Below are 22,345 nucleotides of genomic sequence, written 5' to 3'. Positions count from 1 at the left end.
TCCGGGTCAGCGGCCCCAGCCCTGAGCCCCTGGCCCCCCAAGATCCTCCATACCTGGTGATGCGCCGCGGCTCCATGAAGCTCGGCGAGTCCCGGCGCCGCTTGCGGATGGGCGAGTAGCTGCGGGAGCGGCGCCGGGCGCGGGTGGCCTCGGCCTCAGAGTGCCTTGCGCGGCCCTCGCCGTCCTTATCCCTGCGGGGCCGGCCCAAGGTAAATGAGCGACGCTGCCCGGCCGCTCCACCCCACAGCCCGCCCCGTCGGCCCTGTCCGGGCGGACACTCACCTGCTGAGGGGCTTCTTGGGCGACGGCGAGCGGCTGGGGCTGCGGGGCCGCTTCTCCGCGGAGCGCGAGCGCGATTTGGAGGGCGAGCGGCTGGAGCTCCAGGAGCGGGGGTGCGGGCCGGGGCTGCGCGACGAGCTCTCCCCTTCCGGGCCGCCGCGCCGGCCGTGCGCGCCCGGGGACGGAGAGGTGCTGGCGGGCCGCGCGCGCGGGGGCCGCTCCTTGGCCCTGGAGGAGGAAGACCGCGCGGGACAGGGCTCAGCGAGCAAGGAAGGGGGGTGGAGGTGGGGAGGGTTCCCTGGGGCGGGGCTTAGGCAGAGGGGCGGGGTCCGTGTAGTTTGTGTTCAGTTTGTGCAGAGTGCGCAGTGAACGCGGAGCCTAGTGAGGGGCAGGGGTCACTTCAGGGGGAGCCCCGTGATGGGGGCGTGTTGGGGGAGATCAGTAGAGGAGATTGGTCTGCGGGATGGTGGGGAGAGTGATCAGTAAGCGGGGAGCCTCATGGGAGGAGAGGGGGTTCCCGGGGGCAGCGATCAGTAAGGGGAGAGGGATCTGCTGTGGGGAAGGGGTCAGGATAACCGGGGGTCGCTCAGGGTTGGGGAGGGAGCTCCATGGGGGCTTGACATCAGTGGAGGGGGACTGGGATCAGTGTGGGGAGGGAAACTCCCTAGAGTTTGGAGGTCAGTGGAGGGGGTGTAACTCCTTAGGGAGAGTTGGGGTCCCCCCTGTGAGAGGGGAGTTGGGATCAGTGTGGGGAGGAAATCCATGGGAGGATCCATGGGGTCCATAGGGATTTGGGGTCCATGGAGAGGGAGGGGAGCTCCGTGGGGGTTTGGGATCCGTGGGGGGTTGGGATCTGTGGGGCGTAGATCACTGGGGAGGGTGGGATCCGTGGGGGGTAGCTCATGGTGGGGTGGAATCCGTGGGGGTAGCTCCGTGGAGGGGGTTGGGATCCGTGGGGCGGGGGTTGGGATCCGTGGTGGGTAGCTCAGTGCGGGGAGGGATCCTGTGGGCGGGTATCCGCTAGTGGAGGGGAGTCCTGTGCGGGATGGGGGCGGGAGTCCAGCTCGGGGTCCGAGCACGCTCACCGTTTCCCGTGTCCGCCGTGGCCTCGCTCGGAGCCGGGCTCGGGCCCGGGGCCGGGGGCGCCGCCGCCGCTGCCGGAGTCGCTGCTGGAGTGGGCCCTGCTGAGCGAGCGCGACGAGCCCCGAGGGGGCGCGGGCCGGGCGCGCCGGCGACCCCTGCGGCGGGGCGCGGACGCCGAGGACCGCGAGCGCCGCCGCCTCCGCCTCCGCCGCCGCCGCCGCCTGCCCGCCCCGCCCGCCGCGCGGCCTCCGCGACCTTGGGACGACGGCGCCGAGCGCGGGCTCGGGCTCTCCTTCCCCCGCGCGGGCGGCGTGGGTGCGGCGGCCGCCGCCTTGTCACGGGCCCTGGGCGAGGGCGAGTTGGGCTTCTGACGGGGAGAGAGGCAGAGAGGGCACGGAGGGGGGAGAGGGAGACGAGAGAGACAGAGAGAGAGAGAGGAGAGAGGAGACAGAGAGGAGAGAGAGGGAGAGAGAAAGAGAGAGAGAGAGAGACAGAGACAGAGAGAAAGAGGAAAGAGGAGGGAGAGACGGAGAGAAAGAGAGCGAGAGACAGAGAAAGAGACGGAGAGAGAGAATGGAGAGAGACCATAGACAGGGAGAGAGAGAGAGACAGGAGAGAGGGAGAGAGAGAAGAAAGAAAGAAAGGAGAGAGGGAAGAGGCAGAGAAGAGAAAGAGGAAGAGAGAAAAAGCGGGAGAGAGAGAGTGAGAGGGACAGAGATGAGAGAGGGCGAAAGAGTGAGGGAGAGAGATGAGAGAGAGAGGAGAGAGCGAGACAGGAGAGAGAAAGGAGAAGAAAAAAGGGGGGAAGAGAGAAGGGGATAGAGACAGTGAGAAGAAGAGACAGAGGAGAGACGGGGCGGGGGAGGGGACAGGAGAGAGAGAGAGAGAGAGAGAGAGAGAGAGAGAGAGAACAAGAGAGCGAAAAGAGAGAAGGATGGAAGCCAGGGAGAAACAGAAAAAATCCAGACAAGCGGGGGGCAAGAGTGGAGGCAGAGAGAGGACAGAGCAAGAGGAGCGAGAGGTTGGGGTGAGAGAGCGGGCGGGTAGGGTGGGGGGAGAGAAGGAGAGAGGGCTTTCACCGGGCCCGGACCGGGGGCTGCCAGTCCCGGAGCATCGCACACACGGTTCCCCGCGCCTGCCCTGCCTCTGCCTCTCCTGGGTGTCCACCTTCTGGCCTCAACAGTGCAGCTCATGCAGGGTTCTTGGCATGCAAAACACAAGAGGGACGGAGCGGTGGGGGGCGGGGGCCAAAGGGGGAGGGTCTCCAGGACAGGCGTTGGGGCTGGCATTGCCCCCCGATGGGACGGACGATTCCCGGCAGAGAGAAGAGAGAGCGGCACCGGGAGCGGGGCCAGGGCCAGCCCACCAGGCCGGGCCCCCAGCGCTTGGGGGTGGGCGAGGGGATGGAGGGGGGGCGTCACACGGCACACAGATGGGGGAGGGGGCGAGGGGGACAACTGAACTCAAAACTGAACCGAAGAAAGGAAGGAAAAACAGAAATAAAAAAACAAAATCCACAAATGTCATTAGATACCAAAAATCAAAAACAATATCTGATCCTGGGGAACCTGACATTTTTCTGTTAATATTTTTTTTGTTTTCCGGCCCTGCAGAGAGCTTTGGAGCTGTCAGTAGCACCCGACTGTCTTTCTGTTTCTCTCTTTTCTTTTTCTTTTTCTTTCTTTCTTTTTTTTTTTAAGTTCTGATTTTTAAGTCCCTCTTGGTTAACGTCCACTTACCAATAAAGTGGCACTTCCTCCTTTAGTAGGTAAGGTGTGTAAGAGAAGGGAAAAGTGTGGTAGTATAAGTTCATCATTAGATTCACAAAAATGCAAGAGAGAGATAGAGAGAGAGAGAGAAACGCAACCACCCCATTCTAGGCCTGAGAGGAGGCCACGCCACCTCTGGAGGAAGGGCTGGCAGCGCCCGGCTCCTGAGTGGGCACCTCTTAGGTGACCGCTGGATAGAGATGGCAAATGTTTTTCCAAAAGTGGAGTTAGGACACAAGGATTGGAACACAGAAAACCAGGAAGCTCACCTGGCACCATCAAAAGGGCCCTGGCTGGGATTCAGGAGTCTGACAGCCTGCCTCTATCTCACCGAACGAGCGTGGCCATGTCAATTCCCCAGTCTGGGCCTCAGTTTCCCCATCCACAAAATGAGAAGGTTGACTTTTGCTTCCTGATGTCCCTTCCAGGGCAGAGATTCCAGGATTCTCTGCATGCCCCCTGCCCGTCCTTCCCGTCTCCCTCCCTACACACAGCTGATCCCTCCTCCTGTCCTTGGCCCTCTATCTAGTAACAGTTGACTGTCCTTGTCTGTTTATAGGTCTGCTCCTCCCCGAAAATCCTCCGATCACCACTCCCAACTTGACTTTGAGCACTTCCAGGGCAGATGTGGTATCTGATTCACCTCTGTAACCTCACTTTTTATCACAGAACTTGGAGCCTAGTAAAACCTTGATTCTGTTTGCTAAGGAAGGAAGAGAGTCCCAGAAGCCAGGTGGTGCCTGGACCAAGCTCTTTTGGCAGGCTGTTTCTTTTTTCTTTTTGAGAAGGCATCTCACTGTCTCCCAGACTGGAGTGCACTAGCGTGATCTTGGCTCACTGCAACCTCTGCCTTCCAGGTTCAAGCAATTCTCCTTCCTCAGCCTCCCAAGTAGCTGGAACTACAGGTGTCTGTCACTACGTCTGGCTAATTTTTGTATTTTTAGTAGAGATGGGGTTTCACCGTGTTGGCCAGGCTGGTCTCGAACTCCTGACCTCAAGTGATCCTCCCCCCGGCCTCAGCCTCCCAAAGTGTTGGGATTATAGACGTAAGCCACTGAGCCCAGCCATTGGCAGGCTGCTTGGATGAGAAGACAAAAGCTGCTGCCACCTCTTAGGGCACCTTGCTGCCAGGGACTGGAAGGAGCATGGTTTCCTTGGCATGGCACTGGGTGTTTCCTGCAGAGGGCAAGGTGGTGCCCAGGCCTTTCCCTGCAGGGCTGGAGTTGAGCTGAACATGGAAGTAGAACCAGGAGGTCAACCTCATTGGTGGAAAGGCACAGATGGCTCCTGATTGGTGCCTACAGCAGCCAATGAACACTAGCCATAGGTGCCCAAAGTCAATCAGGCCATGAAGACCTGTCCTGGGAGAGCTTAATGTCTCCATTTGGGGCAGAGGCAGGCATAAGTGGGCACAATGGATGTTACCTGGTATTGGGGTGCCCCTTTGAGCACCCCTGACTCTCCTGATCACAAGCTCACCCCTCACCCTAGGCTAGGAGAATTGGAGGCTGGATTGGCCCCTCTTTTTTTTTTTTTTGAGACAGAGTCTCACTCTGTTGTCCAGGCTGGAGTGCAGCGGCATGATCTTGGCTCACTGCAACCTCCGCTTCCCGGGTTCAAGCGATTCTCCTGCTTTAGCCTCCCAAGTAGCTGGGATTACAGGTGCGTGCCACCACGCCTGGCTAATTTTTGTATTTTTAGTAGAGACAGGGTTTCACCATGTTGGCCAGGCTGGTGTTGAACCCCTGACCTCAGGTGATCCACCTGCCTTGGCCTTCCAAAATGCTGGGATTACAGGTGTGAGCCATGGCGCCTGGCCTTGGGTTGACCCCTCTGAAATGGCAGTTCTATTCCCAACAGGAGACCCTCAGTCCCCTGACACATACTCCCGCAACTCCAGAAGGCAGCGAGGCAGCCAGTGCCCCAGCACTTTCAAGCGCCCCCAGCTCATTCTTTTCCCTCAATAGGAGGCAAATGAGAAAGTTTCTGGGATTGTCGTATTTGCAGTTTCTGTCCTATACCCTGGGTCGTCAAAGAGTGCAAAGTGAACACATATGAGGTGGGGGAAGCTTGGGAGCCAATTCACAGTAGCCCACAACTCAAGGTGACACTGGTCTCCTTCTTTAAGAAATCTTTGCTTGCTACTTTGGTTACGGGAGGTAGCGCGGCAGGGCTTAGGAATCAGCCTGGCTGTGAACCCTGACTCCAACTCTGAATTTGGATCTGAGCCAGCTACTTCCTTCCTTTCTTCTTTCTCTTTCTCCTTCCTTCCTTCCTTCCTTCCTTCCTTCCTTCCTTCCTTCCTTCCTTCCTTCCTTCCTTCCTTCCTTCCTCCCTTCCTTCCTTCCCTCCTTCCCTCCTTCCTTCCGTCCTTCCTTCTTTCCTTCCTTTTTGTTGTCTATTTGTTTGTTTTGAGACAGTCTCACTCTGTTGCCCAGGCTGGAGTGCAATGGCGCAGTCTTGGCTCACTGTAACCTCCACCTCCCAGGTTCAAGTGATTCTCCTGCCTCAGCCTCCTGAGTAACTGAGGGATTACAGGCGTGAGCCACCACGCCAGGCTAATTTTTTTGTATTTTTAGTAGAGATGGGGTTTCACCGTGTTGGCCAGGCTGGTCTTGAATTCCTGACCTCAAGCGATCCACCTGCCTCGGCCTCCTAAAGTGCTGGAATTACAGGCGTAAGCCACCACGCCTGGCCTGAGCCAGCTGCTTCTGACTCAAAGAAACGAGTTAACAGTAGGTGAGGAAGACCACGGGCCATGATGGGTCCTTCCCACAGATGCTGCAGAGCCCTCCTGACTTCCCACTACCTTATGCTGAGAGTGGGGTGGGAGTGTTAGGAGCCAAAAGGGTCTAGGTTGGGTGGCTGTTCACCCCCATCATGGTCCTGTCCCCTACTATGAAGGTCCAAGCCCCCAGGTCCAATCCCCTGTGCTGATTCGGATACTTCCTGCCTGCTATTTTTGAAGACCAAGTTCTTCCCTACTTCCTTCTCATCTCCTCCAAGTCACGGTCCTGCCATGGCCCAAGATGATAGTCATTGGAAAAGTGGAACATCCTGGAATTGGCCTTGGTAAGAGTTTGCTGTGAGACCTTATGGAGGTCACCTGACTGTGGGGAGCCTCAGTTTCCCCATTGGTAACATGGGGATAAGCGGAGTCTTTGCTGGGTCAGCCTATATTGGGGTTGGGAGACTTTACAGAGCACAAGCAACTAATGGTCTCTTCACAGGGTCAGAGCAGTGCAGGAAGGACTGGGGGATCCTATGGGGTGTCCACCAAGTACCAAGATAGCAGAGGATGGGAGGAAGGCACCTCTCGTGTCCTCCTCCACCCATCCCTCTGGAAGTCTTCAGGAAGGGGTCACCATGCACCTGCCAGAGTCTGAGCCTCGTCCTCAGCTTGGCTGGGTCTCATTCTTCCTGGGAATTGAGGAAGATCCAAGGCCAAGCGCTATGGGATTTCATAGGATGCTCAGAGACCTCCAAACCTCCCCTCCAGGAAGCTGCTCTTTGTGCCTTGGTGCCTCTTGCAGGGATCTCCTCTCCCCACCTCCCACCCACAGCCTGGTTAATGCCTATTGGCATCCCTACCCTCAGCTCCAGGGTGCCTTCTCCAGGCTGCATCACATCCGCTTCTCTATGATCCCATAGAACCTGGTTCCTTCCTTCCCATAGGGACTCTGCCAGGCTGTGCTAGCCAGGGGGCTGCTGTGGTGAGCAGGAGCTTCCCACTCACATTTCAGCTTTTTCCCTCTCATCACACTCAGTGTTCTTCATCTGTCCTCCATCCTGGGAGGCCCAGGTCGGCCTGCCTCTCTCCTGGCACGGACATCCAAATGGGGCCTGGCACAGAGGAGGTGCTGGGCACATGTCTGCTTAGTGTATGTGGGAATGAATGAATGAATGAGTGAGTGAGTGAATGAGGGATCTCGCCTGCCTCTGAGCTGTGTTCCCAGGAGCCCCTCCTCTCCTTTTTACCACTTGCTAGCTGACATGTTTTCTTTTGCTTGTGTTATATATATATACATACACATATATATATATATATAATTATTTGTTTGTTTTTTGAGATGGGGGCTGGCTCTGCTGCCCAGACTGGAGTGCAATGGTGCAATCATAGCTCACTGTAGCCTCCAACCCCTGAGCTCAAGTGATCCCCCCACCTCAGTCTCCGCAGTAGCTGGGTCTACGGGTACACACCACCATGCCTGGCTATTTATTTTATTTTATTTTTAGTAGAGATGGGGTCTTGCTCTGTTGCTCAGGCTGGTCTCAAACTCCTAGACTCAAGTGATCCTTCCGCCTCGGCCTCCTAAAGCATTGGGATTACAGGCAAGAGCCACTGCTCCCAACCTTTGGGTAAGAAATGTCTGAGGGTCAAGTGGAAAAGATGGTGGAAGGGAGTAGTAAGGGGGCAGTGTGCTCACCTGGTCCTGGTACTCTGAAGGACAAGAACAGGTAAACACCTGAGATGCTTTACTCTTGCTTCCTTTGAGGACTTAGACGACCACCCACCTCTAACTCAGCGTTTGAGATCCCAGCTTGTGGGTCCCTGGTCATATCAGAAACTCCTCAAGGAGGGACCCTCCCCTTCCTCATCAGGCTTCAACAGAGTTTCTCCTGTCAGATCAGCAGCACTTTCCTTCTTTTCTTTCTTTCTTTTCTTTTTTTTTTTTTTTTTTTTTTTTTTTTTTGAGGGAGCAGGGACTGAGTCTCGCTCTGTTGGCCAGGCTGGAGTGCGGTGGTGCAATCATGGTTCAGTGCAGCCTCAAACTCCTGGGCTCAAGCGATCCCCCTGCCTTAGCCTCCTGAGTAGCTGAGACTACAAGTGGTATCACCTCACCTAGCTTGCCCTTTCTCCCTTTTTAAAGAGTCACTTGTTGGCCAGGCACAGTGGCTCACGCCTGTAATCCCAGCACTTTGGGAGGCTGAGGTGGGCAGATCACGAGGCCAGGAGATCGAAACCATTCTGGCTAACATGGTGAAACTCCATCTCTACTAAAAATACAAAAAATTAGCCAGGTGTGTTGGCGAGCGCCTGTAGTCCCAGCTACTCGGGAGGCTGAGGCAGGAGAATGGCGTGAACCCGGGAGGCGGAGCTTGCAGTGAGCCAAGATCGTGCCACTGCACTCCAGCCTGGGTGATAAAACAAGACTCTGTCTCACAATAAATAAATAAATAAATAAATTAAAAAAATAAAGAGCCACTTGCTGTCTCCCCTCTTGGCACCACCCAGTGTTGAGAAGGATGTTCTGAGTGGGTGAACTCCCTGACACCTGTCCCCGGGATAAACATGGGGTGGGGTAGGGACGAGTGGCTGGGCCTTCTCTTTTCAAAGCTGAAGATGGAAGTCGTGGAGGCCTCATAATGGTTGGAATGCTGAATGCCCTTTTTTTTTTTTTTTTTTTGAGACGGAGTCTCATTCTGTCGCCCATGCTGGAGTGCAGAGGCACGATCTAGGCTCACTGCAGCCTCCGCCTTCCGGGTTCAAGCGATTCTCCTGCCTCAGCCTCCCAAGTAGCTGGGATTACAGGCGTGCACCACCATGCCCAGCTAATTTTTGTATTTTTAGTAGAGATGGGGTTTTGCCATGTTGGCCAGGCTGATCTCGAACTCCAGACCGCAAGTGATCCGCCCACCTCGGCCTCCCAAAGTGCTAGGATTACAGGCGTGAGTCACCGCACCTGGCCAGAATGCCACATTTCTCTAGCTGCTCCCAGGTGGGAAAGGAAACAGTTTAATAGGCAGGGGTGCGGAGGTGGGGTCCCCTAGGGTCCACCTCCAACTCTAGTACCCTCAGTGTGGCTGGATGAACCCTGGGCTGAGAGTCACAAGTCCCAGGACCTAGTCCTGGTTCTGCTGCAGCATCCTGTGGGCCCCTAGCCCCTGCTGGTTGTTCGTTTGGGATCCTTCTGCTCTGAGGGTCCACATTAAGCTGTTCAAATTCAGAAGATGGAAGGATGCTGAGGGTGGAAGGAGCCCCTGTCTGGGTTGGATCATGGACCAGGCAGCGCGGGCAGGTAAATTACCTGTAAATTACCTCACAGAGACTTTGCTAAGTAGGCCCTCTAGGTTTCAAACCTGCTCCTGGCCAGCTCACTGCCCTGCCCACTGTCACCCCAAATGAATCTACTATCGCACCCAATAGATGGAAGCTGGAGGCTCAATCCTGGTGCCCGTTTCTCCTCCAGCGCCCTGCAGCTCCCACCCCAAAGCTCCGTCCTGCAGCCAGGGAAGGATTCGAGGAAGCCCAGAGTTCCCTTTGGCTCAGTAGGCCCCCGAGGATGGGATGGGGCTTTTCCCTTGTGCCTGACCTTGGCCAGAACTTCCTCCAGGATCTGGAGGCCAAGAGGCCCCACAATGGCTCCTCTGCCACTGCCTATTGCCCGAAAGGGCCCTGAAGGCCAGCGGGGTGACCAAAGTCCCAGGGGCTGGCAGGGATGAAGGGTGAGGAGGGGCTTCGCAGCTACTCCAGACAACAGAAATCAAATTGGCTTCACTGCAGCATACAGTTCAGGAAAGAAACACAAACTTGGAATGCTAAACCACACAGAAATGCATTCGGACAACAGAATGAGAAAGAAGGCGTGAAGGAGGATTTAGGGGTGGAAGTCAGGGATGGAGAGGAAGAAGGAGGGAACAGGGAAGCTGGAGAAGGGGGGGAGATGGGCTAGAAAAGTTGGTCGGGGAAAGTCAAGAAAACCAAACGACAAACCAGGAAACATAGCTTTGTAGCTCATTTGAAGAAAGTGCAAGTTACAAATGAGTAGTCACTAAAATAAAGAAAGAAAAGGGAGGAAGATGAAACCAACCAGGGCAAGATCGAGAGAAAGAGAGAGAAAGAAAACCACATTCAAACCAAGCAAAGTGGCGGGGCTTATCTGGAGATGGGAGCGAGAGCGCACAGCGGAGCTGGGATACCTACCTTCTCAGTGGTCAGGGACAGGAATGCAATAATAAAAAAGAAAAGAAGGTCTCCGCATTGGGAATGCAGAATTGGGGAAAGACAGTGACCCTAAACTGTGCTCCCCCTCTGAGCCAGTAGATGGGTGGCCGATGTGGCTTTTGTCTCATCCCAGGGATGGGAGGGGGCTCTTGCCCGGCCATTTCTGTTTGCTCTTTTTTTTTTCTCCGTTTTAAACAATGGGCTCCACTAGCCAAGCTTTCTTTACTGTTCAAACAACAGAAAACCTCCACAGAGCATGCAGGAAGCAGCTGATGGAAGAGAACCACAGGGCGGGCTACAGAAGGTCTGGCAGCATGGGAGAGAGGCCCATGCCGGGGGAGAGAGATGGAGAGGAAGAGAGAAAGGGACAGGAGGCAGACAGACAGAGAGACAGACAGACGAACAGACAAAATCAGACAGAGATAGAAATGGGAAGAGAGGGAGAAAGAGAAACAGAAAGACAGAGACAATGACAGAAGCAAACAAACAGAGAGGCAGGAAGAGAGAAAGGTGCCCCCAGACAGAAAGAGGAGACAAGCGCTGTTTAAACAAGGCCAATCGGAGTGGACAGATGGGTGAAGGGAAAATGTGCATTTAAAAGGGAAGGCAACCGATCTGGAGGAGTGATCCTGCCTCAGGTCAATCCCACTCCTTTCCCTCTGGCTTCAGCATCATTTTAGCAAAATTCATCCCTTTTGCCTTTTTCTGTTCCTGGATAAGGCAGGTCAGTGGGTGCCTTGGTACCTTTTCTTGGGGGTCACCCGAGGCTGGCCATTACTTGATAAAATTTGGACCAGAGAGAGAAGCCAGAGAGAGCCTGGAGGCCATGATCCTGAGCCTTCTCTGCCACCCTCAGCTAAGGGTGTTACCTTCCAGGCAGCCCCTGACACTGTGGGGTTTTTTTGGTTTTTGGGTTTTTTTTTTTTTTTTTTTTTTTTTTTGAGATGGAGTCTCGCTCTGTCACCCAGGCTGGAGTGCAGTGGTGTGATCTCAGCTCACTGCAACCTCCACCTCCTGGGTTCAAGTGATTCTCCTGCCTCAGCTTCCTGAGTAGCTGGGACTACAGGCAGGATGATAGCTCACTGTAGCCTCCAACTGCTGGGCTGAAGTGATCCTCCCACCTCAGCCTTCCAAGTAGCTGGGATTATAGGCATGCACCATCATACCTGGCTAATTAAAAAAAAAATTTTTTTTTGGAAGAGATGGGGGTTTTGCTATGTTGCCCAGGCTGATCTCAAACTCCTGGTCTCAAGCAATCTTCCTACCTCGCCCTTCCAAAGTACTGGGATCACCAGCATGAGTCGCTGTGCCTGCCCCATCCCCTGAAACTTCTAATGCTAGAGACTTCTAAGGTGAGCAAGCAGTCCCTGGGATAGGAATGCAATAATAAAAAGAAAAGATGGCAAAGTCTGTCTACTCTTTCTGGGCCTTGGGAGGGTGAGCCTAGCACCAGGCTGTGCTGGTGGGGGCTGGTGGGAGGCCAGTGAAGGTACCAGGGAAGACTGGACAGAAGGGCTTGTCCCAGGAGGTCTCCTGATCCGTTTCGTCCTCTTCCATCCTACATTGTGTGACCTTGAGTGACTCTCTTCCCTCTCTGTGTCTTGATATTTATTTTCCCACATGTATGAACTGTGAGGGTTTAGGGTTCCCTGAGTCACTGAAGCAACAATCATATAGAGTGGGTTTCTGTAATGTGGGGGCCACCTGCACCCGGGTCGCTCAGTGTGGGCAGACCTCAGTCTAGGGACATGAGAGAGCAGGAAGCTGATTTCTGGAGGGGTCTGATGGGGGAAAACAGGAGCTGAGACAACCAGCATCCACCTCCCAAATCCTCCTTCTGCTCAGGGCTCCTGGACTGTGCTTCCCATTTTTCACCCTCTCCACAGCTTGGCTGGATTCTAGAGGTCAGAGGGCTGCAGTCTATTTTTTTGTTGTTGTTTTTTGTTTTGAGACAGGGTCTTGCTCTGTTGCCCAAGCTGGAGTGCAGTGGCGCAATCATGGCTCACTGCAGCCTCAAACTCCTGGGCTCAGGCAATCCTCCTGTCTCAGCCTCCTGAGTAGCTGGGATTACAGGTGTATTCCACCATTCCCAGCTTTCTTTTTTTTTTATTTAAATTTTTGTAGCAACAGGGTCTTGCAATGTTGCCCAGGCTGGAGTGCAGTGGTGCTATCATGGCTTACTGAAGCCTTGGACTCCTGAGCTCAAGTGATTCTCCTACCTCATCTCCCTCAGTAGCTGAGACTACAGGCACATGCCACCATGCCTGGCTCATTAAAACAAAACAAAAAATTTTTTTTTTCTCGTAGAGATACAGTCTTGTTCTGCTGACCAGGCTAGTCTGGAACTCCAGGCCTCGAGTGATCCTCCTGCCTCAGCATCCCAAAGTGCTGGGATTACAGGTATAAGCCACCGCACCCTGCTTGGGGTCTACTTTTGGATCTACCTCTAAATAGCTGTGTGACCTTGAACCAGTCACTTGACCTCTCGGAGCTGCAGTTTCTCCTGTAAGCATCAGAATCCAGAAATTCCTGTGGGGTTCAACCATCACCTGGGAGTGACCACATCACTGGCCTCAGTCTCAAGACCAAGACGGATTTTTTTTTTTTCCAAGATGGAGTCTCACTCTGTCACCTAGGCTGGAGTGCAGTGGCATGATCTCCGCTCACTGCAACCTCTGCCTCTCAGGTTCAAGTGATTCTCCTGCCTCAGCCTCCCAAGTAGCTGAGATTACAGGCACACACCACCATGCCTGGCTAATTTTTTTGTAGTTTTAGTAGAGATGGGGTTTTGCCATGTTGGCCAGGCTGGTCTCGAACTCCTGACCTCAGGCAATCCACCTGCCTCAGCCTCCGAAAGTGCTGGGATTACAGGTGTGAGCCACCATGGCAGGCCGAATTTTTGTATTTTTAGTAGAGCTGGGTTTTCATCATGCTGGTGAGGCTGGTCTTGAGCTCCTGACCTCAGGTGATCCGCCTCCCCTCGACCTCCCAAAGTGCTGGGATTACAGGTGTGAGCCACCATACCCGGCCCAAGATGGAATTTTTCTCTTGCCTGGAGTGTCTCAGCTAAACTCTGCCAGGTGCCTTCAGACCTCTCCCTCCCCCACAGTTACCTAAGGATCTGAGTCTGAGGTCTGACACTGATGGTCCTGAACAACCTGTCCCGCTTCCTGTCCCCCGTGTCCAGCCCATTACACTAAACTGAACCAAGGAGTAGCAGCAAGCTCCAAGAAGCTCCCTGGGAAACCCAGGACAAGTCTCTTCCCCTCCCTGGGTCTCCCAGCTTCTCTCCAGCTTCCTGGGGAATGCAGCAGCACAGGCTGCACCACTGTAGTTAATTTAAAATCTGCGGCAGCTCCAGCCTGTGCTTGGAGTTGAAAGGAGGATTTGCTGCCACTGCTGACTTGGCAGGAGCTGTTGGTGTGGGCGTGATTTTTTTTTTTTAGAGTTATCTTCCCTTTTAAATTCAGATTACAAAGGAAAAAAAAGTATATAGAGATGTGTATATGATTAATGTTCACTTAAAATTCAAAAGCCATCTCCGCATTAAGAGGAAAGGTTCCCACAGTAACACACACAAAAAGAAAATTCTAGAACATAGAAGATAGGAAAAAAAAAAACCCAGAGAGATAGTTTGCATTTCTGTACATTAAAATAGGGAAAAAAAAAAAAAAAAAAGGAAAAGGGAATACAAACAAAAACAAAACAACAGAAAAAGTTACATAAACTTGCCCACCCTCTTCCCTCACCAGCTAAACAAGAAATGGAATCACAGTATTACCACGTTTCAAATGGGAGGCTAAAAAACAAACAAAAACATAGACGGGGTTAAAAAATGTTGAGCTTTCCTTTTTTTCCGTTTGTTTCTCTCTCTCTGTTTTTTTTTTCTTTTCTTTTCTTTTTTTTTTTTTTTTTTTTTTTTTTTTTTTTTTTTAAGGTGTCGTCCAAGAATACCACCCCCAGTATTTTTTCCCAAAGACAGTTTCGTTCATGGTAAAGTCTGGGACCCCTCTCCCATCCCCCATCTCACTTTTCTGCATATGAGAGAGAACTAGCCTCATTTGACTCCTCAGAGGTCTTTTTTAGGCAAAGAGGCAGGGATCTGAATGCAGGTTTGAGACCCAGGATGCTCTGAAGTCCCAGATCTCCCAGGACCACAAGGGTGAGGGACAGGATTTGGGGACCATGCTTGGTGAAAGGAGTCACAAAATGCCGTCTCCAAGAAAACTCCCAGGGCTGTGCCAAACTAGAGTCCGATGCTGGGAGGGAGACAAGATGTGGGTGCTTCAGAAACTCCCGCCCCGAGGCTGGTGGTTGGGTCCCCTTCCCCACCTGCCCTATCCCGGGGAGTCTGCCTAGTGGCTGTGGCTATTTTGTCTGCATTGGGGAGGGGGTGGAGGTGGGATCATTGCTCAGGACTCCAGGGCTGGAGAGAGGACCAGAAGTACGAAGGAACCCACTTTCAGCCCTGACTTGAGAGAACCTGCCTCTCTGTGTCTCTCGGGAGGCCCCAGGAGGGGGGTTGAGAAGCTAGCAAGAAGGTGTTTGGGGTCCTGTGCTCTTGGGACTCCATGCCCACAGGGGTGGGGGATGGTGGGTGTCTCTCTTGTGGGTTTGTTAATCCTCTCCAGCCTCTGCCATGCCACCCTCAGCTACCTCTGCCTGCCCTCAACCCCCTCCCAAGACAGATCAGGGGACATCAGTGTCACCCTCCCTGGGTGGCCCAACCAAAATCCCCCGGAGCCTAGGAGCCTGGTGCCTGGTCAAGGTGGGACAGTCTAGAGACAGGTAAATGTCCTTCAATAAAACTTAACCTTGAGACCAAGAGCCTTCAGTCAGCTGCCCTTGACTTTCCTCTCTGAGGCCGTGGGAGTAAAGGGTGTTTGAGAAAAGAAAGGGAGTGAAAGGAAACAGCCAAAAATCAAAATGAAACTGACCAACACGTACATGTTTGCTGCGGAGACCTGAGGTCTGGGGAGGGGCAGCTCTCCCACTCCCAGCTGAGGCTTTGGGGTTGGGTGGGGGGCAGTCTGCGGGTCTGGGAAGGAACCTGCAGGCCTCCCCACCCCAAGCCACACCCCCGCCCACCCCAGTGCCCCTGCCAGCACTGCAGCCCCCTCTCTCTGAGGGGTCTCAATCGTGTACTCTATAATCAACAGACCAGAAGGGGATGTGGACCTTCCCTGGGGTCTGGGAGAAGCCCCCACCCAGGCCCAGTCCATCCACCTGGGGACAGACTGAGACGTCTTTCTCCTCTGCCAGCTCCCCCATTGCACCTGCCTGTAGGTCTTCGGACATCTGTGCCCCTCTTGGAGGAAGGGTGGGGACAGTTTTGGGGGGGGTGGTGTTGGTGTGGGGTCTCTGAGGCACCCTGGCAGGTGCCTCAGGAGGGTGGCCATGGGAAGAGGAGCCGGCAGGTTTGAGACACCTGTCCAAGTGTGGGCGGTGCCTGGAAAAGGGCAGAGTCTCCTGGGAGCAGGGACTTTAGAGGGCAGAGGGACTGAGATGGGGGAGGGGGCTAAGGGAGGGAGGGGCTGGGGAGAAGGTTAAAGGAAGGGTAGGTGGGTGCTCAGAGGTGGGGCCAGGGCTTGGTGGGAAGAGGGAGACTCAGGGCCCAGGTGATGCCCAGCAGGGGGTCCTGTCTCTGGAATCCTGCTCCTGCCTGGGACTCCTATCAATGTCCATGCCCCTCCCACTCTAATATGCCTGGGGAGGGGACGAGACCCTGATTCCTCCCCAGCCCTGTACCCAACTCAGTGCCCCGTGGTCAACCCCCCTCTGGCCTTCAGTTTGCCAAGCGCAAAGGGTGGCCCAAGACCGCAGACGCCCCTCACCCTGACACTAGGGCCAGGTGGGCGCACCGGCCTAGCACTCCTGGCGGCTCCCGAGCCAGGACGCCCCCAGCGGGGAGCCGAGGAGGGAGGAAGCGGCCGCCCCCGCCCCCATGCCACACTTATCGCCCCCTGCCCCTCTGGCGACCCGCCCAACCCCGCACGGCGCAGCCCGCGGCGCGGGAACCCTCCGCAAAGCGAAGTGTACGTACATCGGCCGGGCTGTGCGCCGAGCCGGGGCGGCCCCCGTGCGCTCCGCTCCGCTGCCCGCTGCCGCCGTTCCGCTGGGGCGACCCCCATCCGCTGCCGCCCGACGGGGAAGGCGACCGGCTTCCGCTGGACCGCTGGCTGCCCGTCTTTCGCCCTTCGTCTCGGTGCTTGGGGCTCAGCCTGGGGTTGGGCGCCAGGGAGAATGGGGGAGCCGGCGTGGGACACTCGCTTTGCAAGCAGTTGCGCCTCCACTTTCCCCCCTCCCCCGCATTTTTTCCATCTGGGCAAAATGAGCTACCTTTAATGGCCTGATTCCGTGATTCTAAAAGGCCTAGTGTGCTAGGGCGGGAGGGAAGAGGGCAGCTCCCCACCTGCCTTTTCACCATGCTGAGAACCTTTCCACTTAGAGAGGACTTGATCAGGGTGAGCCAGTCAGGCTGTGCCTCGATTTCCAATTCAGGCGGAGGCTTAGGGGCCTTAGGGCAGCTCTTCCTCAAGTTATCACTCCCCTGGTATATTTCTCTTTTTTAAAATTATTATTAGGCTGGGCTTGGTGGCTCACGCCTGTAATCTCAGCACTTTGGGAGGCTGAGGCAGGCAGATCGCTTGAGGTCAGGAATTCGAGACCAGGCTGGCCGAAATGGCGAAACCCCATCTCCACTAAAAATACAAAAATTAGTCAGGCATGGTGGTGCACGCCTGTAATCCCAGCTACTCAGGTGGCTGAGGCTGGAGAATTGCTTGAATCCAGGAGGCGGAGGTTGCAGTGAGCCAAGATTGCACCACTGCTCTCCAGCGTGGGCAACAGAGCAATATTTGTATATAAAATATATATATATATAATATATAATATATACAATTATTATTATTACTTTTAATTTAATTCAATATATTGCCCAGGCTGGTCTCGAACTCCTGGCCTCAGGCGATCCTTCTGCCTTGACCTTCCAAAGCGCTGACATTACAGCTGTGAGCCACCACACCTGGCCACCCCAATAAATTTCTACCCACTGATGAATTGACATTCTGTCCACCAGTCCTGCTCCCCAGCCCTTGGAGGGTGTTTAATCTGCAACCCTTAAACCCCATCAGGAGAAAGCCTCCCAGAGGCCCAGGCCTACCTGCTGGGAGATCTGGAATCACTGTAGTGGGAGGAGAGGGAGGGGCTGTGGGAGCTGCCACTGCTATGGCGATGAGACCTCCGGCCTGGGGACTCTGTGTGAGGCCTGGCATGGATGAGGGAAATCAGCCTGTACCTCACTTCTGCCCCTCATTCCCCCTCACAGCCCCCAAGTTGCCCAACCTCCCACCAGGATCCCGGTGGAAGGCTACTGAAAGCCAGTGTTCATCAGTCCCCTAAAGTGTCCTATAAAAGGTACATCAGCAGTGTTCGTGCTGGCCGCAGAACCTATCTGGTCCATATGGGTCATCTGTGAGAATTAGGAAAAGGACCCCTTTTCTCTAGACAACCCCAGCCTCCCAAGACCCCCCTCAGCCCTCACCAGGTGATCCTGGGACTTGCGGGGTGGGAGGAAGGAGGGTGGGGGAGTCACGAGGACTGGGCTTGGAAGGACCCTGGATTGGAAGGCAGGAAGCCTGGGTTTCGATTCCAGCTCTGACTGAGTGAGAGCCCTTGGCTTTCTCTCTAGATGGTAATTTTTCCATCTGGGCAAAATGAGCTACCTTTAATGGCTGATTCTGTGATTCTAAAAGGCCTAGTTTGCTAGGGCGGGAAGGAGAACAAATAGGGGGGCGCTGGAGAGTAGGGAGGGCGTTTACCTCTTCCTCTCTTTGTTCTTCTCTTTTCTTTTGCTCTTGGAGCTTCGAGATCTGCAGAGAGCAGAGATCACAGTGATGGTGTGACCCAGGGAGGGTGTGGCCTTCATGCCCTGGAGCCTGGGTATGCACAGGTGTGGATCTGAGATTTGTTCCACTCTAGGGCCTGAGCCCCCTGGCTGGTGAGGACTTTTCCATACTACTCCCCTGCTTTGTCCCTTTCACTTGGCCAAGGCTCAGTCCTTCCTCCTCCTGGAAGTCCTGGCCCGTGAACACCTCCTCCCTGGGCCACAACTGCTGCCCAGTCTGGGAGGGCCACAGAAATGTGGCTGGCCCCAGATAAAGGGGGGTGCTGTAGCCGGGCGCAGTGGCTCACGCCTGTAATCTCAGCACTTTGGGAGGCTGAGGCCGGTGGATCACTTGAGGTCAGGAGTTCAAGACCAGCCTGACCAACGTGGAGAAACCCTGTCTCTAGTAAAAGTACAAAATTAGCCAGGCGTGGTGGTGCACGCCTGAAATCCCAGCTACCCGGGAGGCTGAGGCAGGAGAATCACTTGAACCCGGGAGACGGAGCCACCAGATCCCTTCAGAGGTTGCGGAGGCCGAGATCGCACCTTTGCACTCCAGCCTGGGCATCAAGAGCAAAACTCCACCTTGGAAAAAAAAAAAAAACCAAGAAAAAAAGGCGGGGTTTGCTGTTTGCAGGTGTAGCAGCCTCAAGCCTCAGGTCTGGGCCAGGTAGAGATGGTGATTTGCTCTGGTATTGGACTTGGGACATGCTCAATACTCATTCCCTCGAGTATTGGGATATGGCCTGATAGTCATGCCTCCTGAGCCCCCTTCCTCCGTGTGCTCCTATACTGGCCCAGCCCTAGGCCAGCTCACCAGGGGTTTAGGAAAGAAATGCTTTCCCAAGGACATGATGTCCCTGCCTTTTTTTTTTTTTTTAGTCTTGAGATGGAATCCCACTCTGTTGCCCAGGCTGGTGTGCAGTGGCACAATTTCAGCTCACCGCAACCTTCACCTCACCGTTTCAAGCAATTCTCATGCCTCAGCCTCCCAAGTAGCTGGGATTACAGTTGCCTGCCACCATATCTGACTATTTTGTGTGTGTTTGTTTTAGTAGAAACAGGATTTCACCATGTTGGCCAGGCTGGTCTCAAACTCCTGGCCTCAAGTGATCCACCCGCCTCAGCCCTCCAAAGTGCTGGGATGACAGGTATGAGCCGCCGTGCCTGGCCAATCTCCCTGTTTTTGAATGACAGCTCTGGATCCATCTCCAGGGCTGCCCCCTCCCAACTCCCACAGCTTTCCGTCACATCCCATCCAGTCCTCTGGGGCAAGTCCCCCAACCCAGCAACCTCTAACTTTGATGAAAAGCCTGAGAAGCTTCTGGTTAGCCCTCAAAGGTCTCACCCAGCCCCAGTCCTCAGCCCCATCCTTCCTGGTGCCACCAGATCCCTTCAGTCCTTCTGACCCCAAAACAAAGCCATGCTAAGAACTACAGAAATGTGCTTCCCGCAGGAGCAGAGTGAGTGCAGGGCAGGCCCGGAGGCTAAGGATTTGGGTGCTGGAGGCTGCTTTGGGCTTCAGTCTCCCCATTGGTAGCTGGTCTATTCCTAGTTCACTTTTAGGACCTGTCCAGGAAGGATGGGAGCTGGCCATAGGGTGTGTGTAAGCTAATGGTGGCCACTGGGGGGCAGTAGGGACTCACACTGATCCATAGATGCTGGGAGGCCAGGGGAAGATGAAAAATTGGGGACATTGGAGGGGCAGGATTAGGTGTTTATGTAGGCTTCTCCCTACTTGGCAAATTCCCACTGCAAGGAAGGAACTCCGGACTCTGCCCTTCCTCTGGGCTGCTGGGAGGGAGTCTGGCTCTGATGCCACCCCTGGAATGTGACTGCCCAACAACTTTCTTCCTTCCAACCTGACCTCTCCTCTCCTCTCCTCTCTTCTCCTCTCCTCTCCTCTCCCTTTTCCCTTCCCTTCCTTTTCTTTTCTTTTCTTTTTTTTTTTTTTTTTGAGACAGAGTCTTGCTCTGTCATGCAGACTGGAGTGCAGTGGTGCGATCTCAGCTCCCTGTAATTTCCTCCTCCGGGGTTCAAGCGATTCTCCTACCTCAGCCTCCCAAGTAGCGGGGATTACAGGCGCCCATCACCATGCCTGGATAATTTTTGTATTTTCAGTAGAGACGGACTATGTTGGCCAAGCTGGTCTCAAAGTCCTGACCTCAAATGATCCACCCACCTCGGCCTCCCAAAGTGCCGGGATTACAGGCATGAGCCACTGCGCCCAGTCTTTTTTTTTTTTTTCCTGAGACAGAGTCTCGCTCTGTCACCCAGGCTGGAGTGCCATGCACTCCACTGCAACCTCTTGGCTCACTGCAACCTCTGCCACCCTGGTTCAAGCGATTGTCGTGCCTCAGCTTCCCGAGTAGCTGGGATTATAGGAGCTCGCCACCACAGCCAGCTAATTTTTGTATTTTTAGTAGAGACAGGATTTAACCATGTTGACCAGGCTGGTCTCAAACTCCTGGCCTCAAGCTATCCGCCGGCCTCAGCCTCCCAAAATGCTGGGATTACAGGCGTGAGCCACCGTGCCTGGTTCAGGCTGTTTTCTGCTTTCTCAGCAACCCTCTTCTCCTGCATCACTCTGCCCCTGCCTGGAATCCTGTCTTTCACTTCCTCTCCCCTCCCCCAGTCCACCCTGAACAAGCCACCGCCCTGCTCAGAGCTCCCCCACGCTAGCCCCCAGCCCTTCTGGGTGGAGGATGTTCCATAACCGGGCAGTCAAACCCGTTGGGAGGCTAGCATCTGTCCCCGAGAAACTCTACCTCTAGCCACAGCTCCCCGACCCCGCCTCCTATCCATGGAGCCTTCCCAGCTCACGATGGAGGTCCTCCTGCCTGGTGAGCTCTTTCCCCGCAAATTCGGGGTCTTGGTGTTTCTGCTTGTCTAACCGGCACCTCCACAGACAGACACACCCCTTGGGCATTGGACCTGCCATGTTGTCTAGAAATTCTTGGGGTCCCCACGTCATGGCTGACGCATGGGGCAGGTGAGGGTTGCAAACAGTTGGTTTTCCTGTTCCTCCTCCACTGCCCAGTCCTCCCAGCCTGGCTCTGGGAAGGAATCCTGGAGCTGAAGGATGGAGCCAGGTGGGACCCTCAAAACCGCCTCCCATCATTGTGTCATTTGGGCTTTGGTCCCTTAAGGGACCACTGACCGTGTCCTCTGCAAAGCACCGCTCACCTGTGCCGTCTCTTCCTCCGGGACCCAGAATCAGACCTGTAGGGCAATAAAGAAGTTCTCTTGAGCCTGCCTGGGGTGGCCCAGGGGGACCTATGAAGGGCCACAGCCCTGGCCCTGGGCCCCACGGGAGGAAGAGGCGGCCCCAGGGTGGGGGCAGCAAGGGTACCTGTCTCGGCGATGCTTCTTCACACTCTTCTTCTTCTTTCGGAGGGGTGAGGAGCTCCCACAGCTGTGGACACAGGGAGGTGGGCTCTAGTGAGCTGGGGTAGGGGGTGGGGGGCTGGAAATGGCTAGAGAGGCCTGGGTGCTTGGGACCTTGAAGCTGGAAAGGGAATTCCAGGCCATGAAGCCCCAGGTCCCTTGTACAGAGTGACCCGAGGCCCCAAGCGTCGCCAAGGTCCCTCAGGGTAGTTGATGGCGCTGCCTATGTTGTCCCCAAGTCACCCTTCCAGCCCACCCCCGGCATTGTAGGCAAAGATAGTTTCAAACCCAGAGGTCAGAGGCTCCAGTGGTGGGACTCATGGCCTCTGTAGGGGCAAAGCTTGCACCCTGGCGGTGTCCATGCAGGCCCTGAGGGTCCAGGCCTCCGGCATCTGGGGAATGGCCTTGGAATCTCTCCCACCCACAGACATCCCCTGCCCTGGGCCCAGCCAGCTGTGTCCCCACTGACCTGCACTCGGACTCCAGTCTCCTCTTTTTGCTGACGGCAGATGCCAGGAAGAAAGGACAGACAGACGGATGGGGTTAGTTGGGGTCCCAGACACTTGCCATGGTCTCACACAGCACAGGGGAGGGTGGACAGAGATTCGGGGATGGCAGATGAGGCCCCTCCTCCCCAGGACCACTCGCACTGGTGTTGGTGGGCACGGGACCCCTGGGGGAGGGCAGAGGGGGAATGGGAGCAGGCGCTGGTAACACATAGGCCGGGTCAGTGAGTCTGGCTCTGGGGGATTCAGTGAGAGGCAGGTGCTAGAGAAGGGCTCAATGAAGGGCGGATCCCAGATAAGGGGAGGGGCTCGATGAGGGGTGGGGCCTAGTGGGGAGGGGCGCTCGATGAGGGGCGGGTCCTAGAGAAGGGGAGGGGCTCGGTGAGGGGCGGGCCCCAGAGAAGGGGAAGGGCTCCTTGAGGGGCGGGACCTAGGGAAGGGGAGGGGCTCGTTGGGGGGCGGGGCCTAGCGAGGAGAGGAACTTGAGGCC

The 22,345-nt window shown here is 55.2% G+C and overlaps 1 protein-coding gene across 12 annotated transcripts in view; it reads right to left on the bottom strand.

The window, feature by feature from the left end:
- The window catches only part of SRRM3 (serine/arginine repetitive matrix 3), an 82,376-nt gene that overhangs the window by 4,147 nt on the left and 55,884 nt on the right, over nt 1-22,345 (bottom strand). For all 12 annotated transcript variants that reach the window (XR_012091703.1, XR_012091697.1, XR_012091699.1 and 9 more), the window contains exons 6-14: nt 21,819-21,848; nt 21,315-21,377; nt 21,149-21,184; nt 17,898-17,948; nt 17,240-17,344; nt 16,121-16,298; nt 1,365-1,729; nt 283-507; nt 54-191 (exon numbers count right to left, since the gene is read on the bottom strand). Coding sequence is in view for 5 of the 12 variants with exons in the window: in XM_073012693.1 (XP_072868794.1) it covers nt 54-191; nt 283-507; nt 1,365-1,729; nt 16,121-16,298; nt 17,240-17,344; nt 17,898-17,948; nt 21,149-21,184; nt 21,315-21,377; nt 21,819-21,848 (1,191 nt within the window). In the remaining 7 variants the exon portion in view is untranslated. The remainder of the gene's footprint in view (nt 1-53; nt 192-282; nt 508-1,364; nt 1,730-16,120; nt 16,299-17,239; nt 17,345-17,897; nt 17,949-21,148; nt 21,185-21,314; nt 21,378-21,818; nt 21,849-22,345) is intronic.

The sequence above is a fragment of the Chlorocebus sabaeus genome, chromosome 28 (genome assembly GCF_047675955.1).
Source record: "Chlorocebus sabaeus isolate Y175 chromosome 28, mChlSab1.0.hap1, whole genome shotgun sequence".
Taxonomy (NCBI): Eukaryota; Metazoa; Chordata; class Mammalia; order Primates; family Cercopithecidae; genus Chlorocebus; species Chlorocebus sabaeus.
The sequence above is the reverse complement of the archived record's forward strand: the minus strand, read 5'-3'. Positions and strand labels throughout refer to the sequence as shown.